The following is a 14,692-nucleotide window of genomic DNA, read 5'->3' as shown; positions in this document are numbered from 1 at the left end:
TTAATTCCAAACTACAACATTTTCAGACAAGATAGAACTGCTAAAGGGGGCGGTGTTGCAATCTACTGCAAAGATAGCCTGCAGAGTTCTGTCCTACTATCCAGGTCTGTACCCAAACAATTTGAACTTCTACTTTTAAAAATCCACCTCTCTAAAAACAAGTCTCTCACCGTTGCCGCCTGCTATAGACCACCCTCTGCTCCCAGCTGTGCTCTGGACACCATATGTGAACTGATTGCCCCCATCTATCTTCAGAGCTCGTGCTGCTAGGCGACCTAAACTGGAACATGCTTAACACCCCAGCCATCCTACAATCTAAACTTGATGCCCTCAATCTCACACAAATTATCAATGAACCTACCAGGTACCCCCAAAGCCTTAAACACGGGCACCCTCATAGATATCATCCTAACCAACTTCCCCTCTAAATACACCTCTGCTGTCTTCAACCAAGATCTCAGCGATCACTGCCTCATTGCCTGCATCCGTAATGGGTCAGCGGTCAAACGACCTCCACTCATCACTGTAAAACGCTCCCTGAAACACTTCAGCGAGCAGGCCTTTCTAATCGACCTGGCCGGGTGTCCTGGAAGGATATTGATCTCATCCCGTCAGTAGAGGATGCCTGGATATTTTTTAAAAATGCCTTCCTAACAATGTTAAATAAACATGCCCCATTCAAGAAAATTAGAACCAGGAACAGATATAGCCCTTGGTTCTCCCCAGACCTGACTGCCCTTAACCAACACAAAAACATCCTATGGCGTTCTGCATTAGCATCGAACAGCCCCGTGATATGCAGCTGTTCAGGGAAGCTAGAAACCGTTATACACAGGCAGTTAGAAAAGCCAAGGCTAGCTTTTTCAAGCAGAAATTTGCTTCCTGCAACACTAACTCTAAAAAGTTCTGGGACACTGTAAAGTCCATGGAGAATAAGAACACCTCCTCCCAGCTGCCCACTGCACTGAAGATAGGAAACACTGTCACCACTGATAAATCCACCATAATTGAGAATTTCAATAAGCATTTTTCTACGGCTGGCCATGCTTTCCACCTGGCAACTCCTACCCCGGTCAACAGCACTGCACCCCCAACAGCAACTCGCCCAAGCCTTCCCCATTTCTCCTTCTCCCAAATCCATTCAGCTGAAGTTCTGAAAGAGCTGAAAAATCTGGACCCCTACAAATCAGCCGGGCTAGACAATCTGGACCCTTTCTTTCTAAAATTATCTGCCGAAATTGTTGCCACCCCTATTACTAGCCTGTTCAACCTCTCTTTCGTGTCATCTGAGATTCCCAAAGATTGGAAAGCAGCTGCGGTCATCCCCCTCTTCAAAGGGGGGACACTCTTGACCCAAACTGCTACAGACCTATATCTATCCTACCATGCCTTTCTAAGGTCTTCGAAAGCCAAGTCAACAAACAGATTACCGACCATTTCGAATCTCACCATACCTTCTCTGCTATGCAATCTGGTTTCAGAGCTGGTCATGGGTGCACCTCAGCCACGCTCAAGGTCCTAAACGATATCTTAACCGCCATCGATAAGAAACATTACTGTGCAGCCGTATTCATTGATCTGGCCAAGGCTTTCGACTCTGTCAACCACCACATCCTTATCGGCAGACTCGACAGCCTTGGTTTCTCAAATGATTGCCTCGCCTGGTTCACCAACTACTTCTCTGATAGAGTTCAGTGTGTCAAATCGGAGGGTCTGCTGTCCGGACCTCTGGCAGTCTCTATGGGGTGCCACAGGGTTCAATTCTTGGACCGACTCTCTTCTCTGTATACATCAATGAGGTCGCTCTTGCTGCTGGTGAGTCTCTGATCCACCTCTACGCAGACGACACCATTCTGTATACTTCCGGCCCTTCTTTGGACACTGTGTTAACAACCCTCCAGGCAAGCTTCAATGCCATACAACTCTCCTTCCGTGGCCTCCAATTGCTCTTAAATACAAGTAAAACTAAATGCATGCTCTTCAACCGATCGCTACCTGCACCTACCCGCCTGTCCAACATCACTACTCTGGACGGCTCTGACTTAGAATACGTGGACAACTACAAATACTTAGGTGTCTGGTTAGACTGTAAACTCTCCTTCCAGACCCATATCAAACATCTCCAATCCAAAGTTAAATCTAGAATTGGCTTCCTATTTCGCAACAAAGCATCCTTCACTCATGCTGCCAAACATACCCTTGTAAAATTGACCATCCTACCAATCCTCGACTTTGGCGATGTCATTTACAAAATAGCCTCCAATACCCTACTCAACAAATTGGATGCAGTCTATCACAGTGCTATCCGTTTTGTCACCAAAGCCCCATATACTACCCACCATTGCGACCTGTACGCTCTCGTTGGCTGGCCCTCGCTTCATACTCGTCGCCAAACCCACTGGCTCCATGTCATCTACAAGACCCTGCTAGGTAAAGTCCCCCTTATCTCAGCTCGCTGGTCACCATAGCATCTCCCACCTGTAGCACACGCTCCAGCAGGTATATCTCTCTAGTCACCCCCAAAACCAATTCTTTCTTTGGCCGCCTCTCCTTCCAGTTCTCTGCTGCCAATGACTGGAACGAACTACAAAAATCTCTTAAATTGGAAACACTTATCTCCCTCACTAGCTTTAAGCACCAACTGTCAGAGCATCTTACAGATTACTGCACCTGTACATAGCCCACCTATAATTTAGCCCAAACAACTACCTCTTTCCCAACTGTATTTAATTTATTTATTTATTTTGCTCCTTTGCACCCCATTATTTTTATTTCTACTTTGCACATTCTTCCATTGCAATACTACCATTCCAGTGTTTTACTTGCTATATTGTATTTACTTTGCCACCATGGCCTTTTTTGCCTTTACCTCCCTTCTCACCTAATTTGCTCACATTGTATATAGACTTGTTTTTTTTTTTTTTTTTTTTTTTTTTTTTACTGTATTATTGACTGTATGTTTGTTTTACTCCATGTGTAACTCTGTGTCGTTGTATGTGTCGAACTGCTTTGCTTTATCTTGGCCAGGTCGCAATTGTAAATGAGAACTTGTTCTCAACTTGCTTACCTGGTTAAATAAAGGTGAAATAAATAAAAATAAATAAATAAATAAAAAGTGCTGCTACAGTAGGATTCTTGGAAGGCCTTTGGTACGCCATCTGCGAGGCCAAATTAGTCTTGATGAGAACTTATTGAGAGCACTAACCTGGCTGTCAAATATGTTCAGAGCTGCATCATAATCTCCCTGCGGGGGAGAAAACACAAACAAATCCAAATTGAAAAACAAGTATGAGTCTTAAAGTTAATTACACAGATAATGCCCACTAATACAAACATGTCCAACTGTAATCAACTTCACACTTCAGAGAACCCACAGAAAGGTACAACAAATATCAATTGTATCCCAACAGCCCTACTGTGTGATAACAGTGCACTTGATTGGAGTATCTCATTACAATCTGTACCTTTTCGATGAAGTATAGGGCCCAATGCCAGTAGTTGTGACAGGCTAGCATGTCACATCCCTGCAAATGAAAACGTCAAAGTTAATTACATGACAATGACTATAGGAGTTGGGGCGGCACGTGGCCTAGTGGTTAGAGCGTTGGGCCAGTAACTGAAAGGTAGCTGGATTGAATCTCCGAGATGACAAGGTAAAAATCAGTCGTTCTGCTACTGAAAATGGCAGTTAACCCACTGTTCCTCAGTAGGCCTTCATAATAAATAATGGATTTGTTCTTAACTGACTTGCCTAGTTAAATAAAAAATGTGATTTTTTTTTTTTTTTTTCAAGGAGCTGGCAAGTCAGCACAAACAGATCTGGTACCAGGCCATATTGAGGTGTTGAATGACATAACATGCAGCAGTTGGACTTGTGATGAAAACCCACCGCCCAGTCTTTCTCTGTGCTCTCCATGAACTTGAGGCCCTTTTCCACCTCAGCCTTCATCTCGTAGACGTGGGCTACAGAGTGGACACACCAGGCATCCTCCGGGGTTAGAGCCAGGCCCTGGGGGTTAGAGGAGAAGATTGTAGATTGAACTACCTCATGGTAGCACATTGGTCAGTCTAGTTGATTGCCTACGCAACAGAAACGTCTGCACAGTAATAGACATCTTCTGAATGTGGTTTGATTGCCATCAAGGTTGGACAATTTAACCAGCGGAGGTCATCGTTGCATGACGACAGAATGAATGATTTACAGCTCCAAATCATTTCCATGGCAAATTGACACCGCCAGAAACATCTCACCTCTTTAGCTATTTTCTCAGCCTGGTCATAAAAATGAGTCTCTAGAAGTCCAAAGGAATATAAGCCTTTTAGGTAGCTGCAGGAAAAAGCAAAGAAAGTATTAAAGCAGTGCTACAGCAATAGCAGACCCGAGGCAAGCTAGCAAGGTCAATATTCGTGCAGTGCATTTAAGGATGAATTATAACACCCTATAATAAATAGCCATCCATTTGTTTTCGGGGGAAAAAAGAAAAAAAAACGTTTTAAAATGGGATCATTCGATTTGAAATCGACTGTTGCGACTCATGGTCTGACTGCCAGCGGTGATTGTTGATCACAGTAAACACTTATATACAGAGGCAATTACTGTCTAGCCGAGAGGGAGCCTATGATGAAATACTACGAGTTATTTAACAAGAATGGCCCTCAAGAGTTCACATGATATGAAAAATACAGTATTACAAAGGCTATATCTGACTGAAACCTTGCGTCTCAGTACTTGAAAAAAAAAAATATATATATATATATATAAAGGAAATCAGTCAATTGAAATTAATTCATTAGGCCCTAATCTATGACCTTCACATGACTGGGAATATAGAGACGCATTTGTTGGTCTGATACCTTAAAAGCTACACGACATCTCCTTCGCATAGAGTTGATTAGGCTGTTGATTGTGGCCTGTGGAATGATGTCCCACTTCCTGTCAATGACTGTGCGAAGTTAATGGAAACTGGAACACGTTGATCCAGAGCATCCCCCACATGCTCAATGGGTGACATGTCTGGTGAGTATGCAGGCCATGAAAGAACCACCATTTTCAGCTTCCAGGAATTACGTACAAATTCTTGCGTCATGGGGCCGTGCATTATCGTGCTGAAACATGATGTCAGCGGATGAACGGCACGACAACGGGCCTCAGGATCTCATCGTGATATCTCTGTGAATTCAAATAGCCGTAGCTTATGCCTGCCGATATCATAACCCCACTGCCACCATGGGGAACTCTGTTCACATCAGCAAACCGCTCAATCACACGACACCATACACACTGTCTGCCATCTGTCCGGTACATTTGAAACTGGGATTCATCCATGAAGAGCACATTTCACCAGCGTGCCAGTGGCCATAGAAGGTGAGCATTTGCCCACTGAAGTCGGTTACGACGCTAAACTGCAGTCAGGTCAAGACATTGGTGAGGATGACGAGCAAGCAGATGAGTTTCCCTGAGACGGTTTCTGACAGTTTGTGCAGAGATTCTTTGGTTGTGCAAACCCACAGTTTCATCAGCTGTCCTGGTGGCTGACCTCTGATGATCCCGCAGGTGAAGAAGCAGAATGTGGAGGTCCTGGGCTGGCATGGTTACACATGGTCTGTGGTTGTGAGGACAGTTGGGAATACTGCCAAATTCTGTAATACGATGTTAGAGGCAGCTTATGGTAGAAGGAGTTACATGAAATTCTCTGGCAACAGCTCTGGTGTGCATTTCTGCAGTCAGCATGCCAGTTACACAGTCCCCCAAAACTTGACAAAACTGCACATTTTTGACTGGACTTTTGTCACCAGCACAAGGTGCACCTGTGTAATGAGCATGCTATTTAAAATCAGCTTTTTGATAATCCATCCACCTGACAGGCAAGGAATATCTTGGCAAATGAGAAATGCTCACTAACATGGATGGAAACAAATTTGTGCACAAAATCAGAGAAATAAGCTTTTTGTGCATATGCAACATTTCTGGGATATTTTATTTCAGCTCATGAAACCAACACTTTACAAGTTGAATTTATATTTTTGTTCAATGTTAATGCCATGAACCTATCACAATGCCCTGACAATCAAATAAGACCCCCTTGGTACAGCTAACAATTGCATATCCTCAGAGTAAAAAAAAGACCCATGTGCAATTGTGTAATGACTACCTATAGAGGGGGGCTTCCAATGAGGCAGCACCTACCTATAGAGAGGCATGTGGAGCTTCCAATGAGGCAGCACCTACCTATAGAGAGGCATGTGGGGCTTCCAGTGAGGCAGCACCCGGGCCACAGAGTCTCTCATCTGGATCTGTGCCCCTAGGTAGAAGAAGCTGTCGTGGGCAAACTTCAGGGCGAGCAGGTCAGTAGGGTGTTCCACCAGGATTTCCTCCCAAACATCACACGCCTTAGGGAAATTCCTACAGGGGACAGACAGTAGTTATTCTCTATTGTCTTAAGTCACATTAAAACCACAGGAACGCAATGAAAGTAAATCAACATCAGATCAAATGAGAGATGTTACTTTGGTTTTAGATTGGAGTTGTGCTACTTAATTGTGCTCTTGGAGATTCATATTATTTCTCTATAGCTTAGATGTATTTGTAGACTTAAGGAAGGAACTGTTTTTAGAAGCATGTGACGAAGTCATAAGGCCGAGTCGCCTGGTAAAAACAAAGATACTGGTGTGTGAATGGTCTGTTTTGCTGGGTGACCTCAATTCTCCAGGGTATTCCTTTGACCCTGTTCCAAGGCTATTACACAAGACGAGCCGAACAGATGTGGTTTTGTTTTCGCTTGTGGAATCACTTCTGCTGTCCAAAATTTGGACCTCAATATCAGTGCTAGTACAGTTCTATTGTCCCCTGGGAGCAATAAAGTAAATCAGGGCCCGTATCCACTAAGCGTCTCCCGAGTAGAAGATGGGAGGATAGAGACATTTTACTCTTACGTGTAAAAATCTATGCATGAAGCTTCTTTCGTCATCAGCATCACACCTAGTCAGATATTTAGGAGACCACATGAGCTATCCTAACCAGTTAAGTGTTACTAGCAGGTGTCTTGATAATAGAAAAATGCAGTGAGTCAGTGGTTCCTGCACCACATGCAAATTCTTTGGAGTTCTTAAAATAATGGTTTTGATACTTCTATATGATCAATCCATAATTAACTTAGACCTACAGTACCAATCAAAAGTTTGGACACACCTACTCCAAGGGTTTTTCTTTATTTTTACAATTTTCTACATTGTGGAATAATAGTGAAGAAATCAAAACTAATGAAATGACACATTTGGAATCATGTAGTAACCAACAAAATAAGTGTAAATCAAAATATAATTAATATTTTAGATTCTTCAAAGTAGCCAAACTTTTCCTTGACAGCTTTGCACACACGAGGCATTCTCAACAAGCTTCGACTGGAATGCTTTTCCAACAATCATGAAGGAGTTCCCCCCATATGCTGAGCACTTGTTGACTGCTTTTCCTTCAGTTGTTCAACTCATCCCAAACCACCTCAATTGGGTTGAGGTTGGGTGATTGTGGAGGCCAGGTCATCTGATGCAGCACTCCATCACTCACTTTTCCCGTTGAAAATGAAATGATGCACAAACCAGATGGGATGAGGTATCGCTGAGGTGGCCATGCTGGTTTAGTGTGCCTTAAATTCTAAATAAAATCCCTCAGTGTCACCAGCAAAGCACCCCCACACCATCACTCCATGCTTCACAGTGGGAACCACACATGCGGAGATCATCCGTTCACCTACTTCTGCGTCTCAAAAAGACACGGCGGTTGGAACCAAAAATCTCAAATTTGGACTCAAATCAAACCAAAGGACAGATTTCCACTGGTCTAATGTCCATTGCTCGTGTTTCTTGGCCCAGGCAAGTCTCTTCTTATTATTGGTGTCCTTTAGTAGTGGTTTCTTTGCAGCAATTCGAACATGAAGGCCTGATTTACATAGTTACCCCTGAACAATTGATGTTGAGATCAGTCTGTTACTTGAACTCTGAAGCATTTATTTGGGCTGCAATTTCTGAGGCAGGTAACTCCAATGAACTTATCCTCTGCAGCAGAAGAAACTCTGGGTCTTCCTTTCCTGTGGTGGTCCTCATGAGAGACAGTTTCATCATAGCGCTTGATGGTTTTTGCAACTGCACTTGAAGAAACTTAAAAAGTTACTGTAATTTTCCACATTGACTGACCATGTTTTAAAGGAATAATGGACTGTCATTTCTCCTTGCTTATTTGAGCGGTTCTTGCCATAATATGGACTTGGTCTTTTACCAAATAGGGTTATATATTCTGTATACCACCTGTACAACACAACTGATTGGCACAAACACATTAGGAAGGAAAGACATTATACAAATGAACTCTTAACTAGGCACTCCCGTTATTGAAATGCATTCCAGGTGACTAACTCATGAAGCTGGTTGAGAGAAAGCTTTGCACACTCTTGGCAGTCATCGATTTAGATTTGTTTAACACATTTTTGGTTACTACATGATTCCATGTGTTATTTCATAGTTTTGATGTCTTCACTATTATTCTACCATGTAGAATGTAAAGGAAAAACCCTTGAATGAGTAGGTGTCCAAACTTTTGACTGGTACTGTACATCTTGCACTTCCGACTATGATTTCACATGAGGCCTATTACACAATTATATATACCTGAATTCTTATAACCACTAAGCTAATACACATGTTTGGCTTTTTTATTATTTAATTATCTACATCATGTTATTTCAAGTTATCCTTTTGGAGCACAACATCACATTGTTTAAAAAAAAGATGTCTACATTGGGTATGCCTATAAGTTGGGCAATTGAAGTCATCTAGGGCTTATGTTAACGTTGTATGCAACATTATCGGCAAGTGTAATCATTATGCCGATTTGCAAAACGTCTTGCAACAGAAACCAGTCACTCCAAATGGAAAATGCAAAGAAGAACAGTTTATTTAATAAATATACCCCTACTGTACCAAAGCAATTTGGAGATGTTAAACCGGAGTGACATGTGACGGTAATATTGTCCAAATTCTGCTTTTAACAACCATCAGAATTGGTTATGCAGGCCAACATATTAGGCAATAATTAAGAGTAGGCAAAGTGATTGTGCCAGGTGACAATTAGATCAAACCATTGCAACATTTGATGTACAGTCACATTCACCGTGGTTGTCTGAAGTACATTACCTATAGAGTTCACAGATGGCGATGCCGTACAGCGATTGGATATTCCCCATCATTTTGCAACAAAGTCAGAGCGTCATCACCAGCTTTCCTTTGCGGTAACTCAAACTGTCGGGATGACCAGCTGAGAAACTTATGAGTTGATTTTACTCCTGGCTTAGAGTTTGTCTGGGCAGTGTGCTACCATCATCCTAAAAACCTACCGTTAGCTGGGTGTTTGTTGTCGTTTTAAAATAGGTTAACAGGATTCCTAGGACTTTTCCTGAGATGTTTTGTGGCTACAGACCCAGATCGCTCTCAGATCTCCAGTGGTTCCCTGGTTCTCACCCCTTGGAGAAGTGCTCCATGGCCCTGACGTGCAGCCTCTCCCTGGTGGTAATGTCCTGCTGGATCTGGCCGAGCTCTACAGTCCTCTTCACCGCGCTGGCCAGGCGCTCGTTCAGAAGAACCGAACTCCCTGTCCCCACCAGCTCCATCCCCGTGCTGATCACATGACCCATCACTACAGGGCACAGGGACACTTTTGGTAAGTCTGAAGGCCTAGTCAACCCCTAGATACTCATTCACTATTCTCTCAAAAGCTACAGTAGTCGTGATAAATGTAGACCCTCAAGAGTTAACATCGGATAGTTGGAATTCAACCTCATAGCTCCAATCTTAGACACTTCTCAATGATCTGAAAGAATTGTATGGATGTAAAATAATATGGCCATGGCTCCACCTCGTCATCTGAAAGGAAGGTAGAATTTCCACCAGATTGGTTACACCCATCCGCTCCGTTCAGATCTATGAGAAGTGTCCTGACGTAAGGCTAGGGTTGATTTCAGACTGGGACGCTCACAGCACTGTACTACACTTCAATGTTAGCTTAATCCTCAATGTTACAATGTTGTACTGTATTTAGACTGAAGTCCTGAATGTAGCCTAGTGAGTGTCATTGCTATAGCCTTAATGCTCCAGTAACCTCTTTCGAGTGCTTTTTAATAATGTATCTTTATAGGCTGAATAGGATTCTGTGCAGGCCTACTAAGGGTTTAACACCCATACAATGCTATCTTTTTTATGAGGAAAAATTGATTACCAGAAGTCTCACTATGTTCTTACATACCAAAGTCAGGGTCAGCTGACTTGACTGCAGACATGCATCCCTCGACTCCTCCAAGGTTCTCATCATTGCGCCAGGTTACATACTGGGATTTAAGATAACGCACAAACCCCCAAAAATTTAACAGAATGTGTTCAGATCACAAAAAGGAACATATGTCTCTCTCTGGTAAGTTGTAAGGTTTATGTCAGCAATTATACACAATGACCATTGTTACTTTTTTTTGTCCACAAGGAAAAAGGCCATTTTAGGCTTAGGGGTTAGATTCAAGGTTACAACAGTGTAGGCTCCTTAGAGGAGGGAAGGGAGGACCATCCTACTCAGTGAATTTCACAAAAATGTAAAGTGAAACATTAAAAGTGATCCTTTTTACATTTTAGTCATTTACCAGACGGTCTTATCCAGATCGACTTACAGTTGGTGCATTTAAGATACTGTGATGTGTGGTTGTCCCATCTAGCGAAGTACATTTTCTTCAATAAAGTAGCTATCAGCAAAGTCAGTAAATTGTGAGTGTTAGGTCACGAAAGGCTATTTTTGTTGATAAAACTATACTTAACAAAAATTTAAACGCAACATGTAAAGTGTTGGTCCAATGTTTCATGAGCTGAAATAAAATATCCCAGAAAGGTTCCAAATGCAATGAAAAGCTCATTTCTCTCACATTCTGTGCATACATTTGTTTACACCGATTTAGTGAGCCTTTCTCTTTTTCCAATATATCCATCCACCTGACAGGTGTGACATATAATTGTAATTTTTATTTAACCAGGCAAGTCAGTTAAGAACAAATTCTTATTTACAATGACGGCCTAGGAACAGCGGGTTAACTGCCTTGTTCAGGGGCAGAACAGATTTTTACCTTGTCAGCTTGGGTTTTCGATCTAGCAACCTTTCGGTTACTGGCCCAAAGCTCTAACCACTAAGCTAATTAAACAGCATTATCATTACACAGGTGAAACTTGTGCTTGGGACAATAAACAGATGTCTCATGTTTTGAGAGAGCGTGAAATTAGTATGCAGGAATGTCCACCAGAGCTGTTGCCAGATAATTTCATGTTAATTTCTCTACCATAAGCCACCTCTAACATCATCTTGGAGAATTTGGCAGTATATCCAACCGGACTCACAAACGCAGACCACGTGTAACCACGCCAGCCTAAAACCTCCACATCTGGCTTCTTCACCTGCGGGATCATCGGAGACCAGCCACCCCGACATCTGATGAAACTGTGGGTTTGCACAACCAAAGAATTTCTGCGCAAGCTGTCAGAAACGGTCTCAGGAAAGCTCATCTGCGTGCTCGTCGTTCCCACCAGTGTCTTGACCTGACTGCAGTTCGGCGTTGTAGCCGACTTCAGTGGGAACATGCTCACCTTCGATCGCCCCTGGCACGCTGGAGAAGTGTGCTCTTCACGGATGAAGTCCGGTGTCAACTGTACCGGGCAGATGGCAGACAGCGTGTATGGCGTTGTGTGGGCGAGTGGTTTGCTGATGTCAACGTTGTGAACAGAGCCACATGCTGGCGGTGGGGTTATGGTACGTGCAGGCATAAGCTACGGACAATGAACACAATTGCATTTTGAATGCACAGAGATACAGTGACGAGATCCTGAGGCCCATTGTTGTGTCATTCATCCGCCGCCATCACCTCATGTTTCAGCATGATAATGCACAGCCCCATGTCACAAGGATCTGTACATAATTATTGGAAGCTAAAAATGTCCCAGTTCTTCCAAGAACTGCATTGGGATGCTCTGGATCAACATGTATGACAGTATGTTCCAGTTCCTGGCAATATCCAGCAGCTTCGTTCGCACGGCTATTGAAGAGGAGTGGGACAATATTCCACTCTATGCGAAGGAGATGTGTCACGCTGCATGAGGAAAATGGTGTTAACACCAGCGATTGACTGGTTTTCTGATCCAAGCCCCTACCTATTTTTTAAGGTATCTGTGATCAACAGATGCATATCTGTATTCCCCATCGTGTGAAATCCATAGATTAGGGCCTATTGAACTTAAACGGACTGATTTCCTTATATGAACTGCAACTCAGTAAAATCGTTGAAATTGTTGCATGTTGCGTTTATATTTTTGTTCAGTGTAATTATATTCAGGTCACCAAATAACTGATTAAAACAGTTGCAATGAAAGTCTACAGCAGCCTCAACAGAACCCTCTAGGGTAGCACCATGGTGTAACCGGAGGACAGCTATTATCCATCCTCCTCTAGGTCCATTGACTTCAATACAAAACCTCATGGATCATGGTTCTCACCCCTTTCCATAGACTTACACGGTACTCATGACGACTTCTGGAGGACATCCACCAACCTTTCAGAGCTCTTGCAGCATGAACTGACATGTTCATCCAATCAAAGGATTTAGAGAATTAATCTAGTTCTGAACGCATGAGCTACAGCTATCTAGCACTGAAGTGCATAACGTGTGGTGAGATGACTCAAAGAGAGAAAGACAATAATTGAACAGTTAAAATCATTTCTTAAATTAAGAAGCAGCAGCGACGAGTGAGAAAGCGAGAGCTAGCTATATTTCATTGTATTTTATCTTACCTTTCACCTTCTTACAGTAGCTAAATAATGCAGCTAATTTAGCCAACTCAACAACTTGACTCAAACAGAGAGGAATGCTATTTATGTTAGCCAGCAAGCTAAGGCTAGCCAACACTGCATCTCTTCCAAGTCAAGGTAAACTTTCTATTTTATTAATTTATTGCCACGAGGCCCACCGGTGTAACTGCTAAACTGTTTGCTATACTGCATGATAGTACACATGGATTGGATTGTGGGTTTACTAACGTGTTCGTTCTAGTAGCTATGTTGACTATGACGTTAGCTAATACAGTGAGAACGATATAGGCTGCGTAGTGGTTAGCGTTAGCAGTTATGGTATGAAGGTTGAGCTTAAGAGAGGTTTTTCACCTGGTGACAGACAGCTGTTGTGTTGGGCATTGAAGTGACAAGTGAAGGGAAAAGGTGAGAGAAAGAGAGAGTGTAAATGCAAGAAGGAATTATACAAGAAGCAAAGTGATGAGAAGGAGAGAGTGTAAATGCAAGAAGGAATTATACAAGAAGCAAAGTGATGACGCTGCATGCGGCTGCTACGAAAATGTAATCTGTGTGTGCGGATGATCGGGGGTGTTTTTTATTCCAAAACGTTTATTAAACTGAAGCAAACGGAACAAAACGGGGATGGACCTGCCTGAATTTGTCCAACAGAAACTATCGTTTTAGTTAACCGTTTGGACTAATGATTACACCCCAGATCAGCTAGATGAAGGTGGTATTGAATGTGTCACCTTGATTACTCCAATTTGTCTCAACCTTTACTTTATAAACGTTCATTTGTAGGCTAGGTTGTAGCTACCTTATGATGGGTATTGGGCAAATTCAAGTATCATGTAGTAGCATAAACCTATCGATTGTTACATAGAGCTGGGTGAATGGAATATCCAATATCATCCAATATGCTGTAATAGAAATAAGGCTATCCTCCCTAATCTTAAACGGCACCAACCGCCGCTGGGCTACAATTAGGTTTAGGGATAAAGGTTAAGGGAAAATAGGATTTTTCATGGGAATCAATTGTTTGGTCCCCACAAAGATAGTAAAACAAATGTGTGTGTGTTTGTGTGTAGACAGAGCTAATAAAATGACTACCTGTGTGAGTATAGCATCATACATTTTGCAGGCCTCATTGCTGGATGTGGACAATGGTAGACCCTCTGCCCTCCAAGCCTAAGGAAATAGAAAGCGGTTATCACACTAACCTTACGTCCCTTGAGAGGAAACTAATCGGTTTGCCTTAGGAGACTTTTGTTATCAAGCGGGACTTTAGTGTGTGGAGGAAATTGTCCCTCGGCCAAAGTCTATCTGACTTCATCAGTTCATGAAACTCTAAACATTTTCATTGCCGACAGACACCTTAACTGCCTAGGCTACTGCAATAGAAAATCGTTTATCGCGATAAAAATGTAGCCTACAAGAGTTACAGTAGCCTATGCAGCTTGCCGTCATGCACATTGATGTTATCGACAAAAGACAGGACAATAATGTAAAATGTAATTTATCCATTGTAAATAAAACAGTTAACCTCTATCTGAAATTTGGCATGACCAATCAACAGCGCAGTAGCTTAATGGAAGGAAACAACCTGTGGGATGTAGCCTATTTTCTACTTTCCCGATATCATAGTCTATTGAATTTAAACAACAATAATATGCAATCCAATACATAACACGCAGCTCTGGTCATTGGTTCATTTACCTGACAATCCCTGAAACTAGACGCAATCATTTCTACTGCAGCGGTCTTCTTTTTCCTTGCGCGACTAAAAACTTTTCCGTTTCGATTGCACACACCCGCCCTTTGTACTGAGGAGAT

General features: G+C 42.5%; 1 protein-coding gene across 1 annotated transcript in view; it reads right to left on the bottom strand.

Annotated features, from left to right (window-relative positions):
- Nucleotides 1–14,692, bottom strand: part of ttc38 (tetratricopeptide repeat domain 38) — a 23,169-nt gene extending 8,477 nt beyond the window's left edge. The window contains exons 1-9 of the mRNA XM_029634644.2: nucleotides 14,576–14,692; nucleotides 13,970–14,047; nucleotides 10,292–10,373; nucleotides 9,511–9,685; nucleotides 6,230–6,403; nucleotides 4,252–4,327; nucleotides 3,890–4,009; nucleotides 3,465–3,524; nucleotides 3,206–3,244 (exon numbers count right to left, since the gene is read on the bottom strand). Of these exons, the coding sequence (XP_029490504.1) occupies nucleotides 3,206–3,244; nucleotides 3,465–3,524; nucleotides 3,890–4,009; nucleotides 4,252–4,327; nucleotides 6,230–6,403; nucleotides 9,511–9,685; nucleotides 10,292–10,373; nucleotides 13,970–14,047; nucleotides 14,576–14,605 (834 nt within the window). The 5' untranslated portion in view covers nucleotides 14,606–14,692. The remainder of the gene's footprint in view (nucleotides 1–3,205; nucleotides 3,245–3,464; nucleotides 3,525–3,889; nucleotides 4,010–4,251; nucleotides 4,328–6,229; nucleotides 6,404–9,510; nucleotides 9,686–10,291; nucleotides 10,374–13,969; nucleotides 14,048–14,575) is intronic.

The sequence above is a fragment of the Oncorhynchus nerka genome, linkage group LG25 (assembly GCF_034236695.1).
Source record: "Oncorhynchus nerka isolate Pitt River linkage group LG25, Oner_Uvic_2.0, whole genome shotgun sequence".
NCBI lineage: Eukaryota > Metazoa > Chordata > Actinopteri > Salmoniformes > Salmonidae > Oncorhynchus > Oncorhynchus nerka.
Note: the sequence above shows the minus strand (reverse complement) of the source record. Positions and strands in the feature narration are given on the sequence as shown.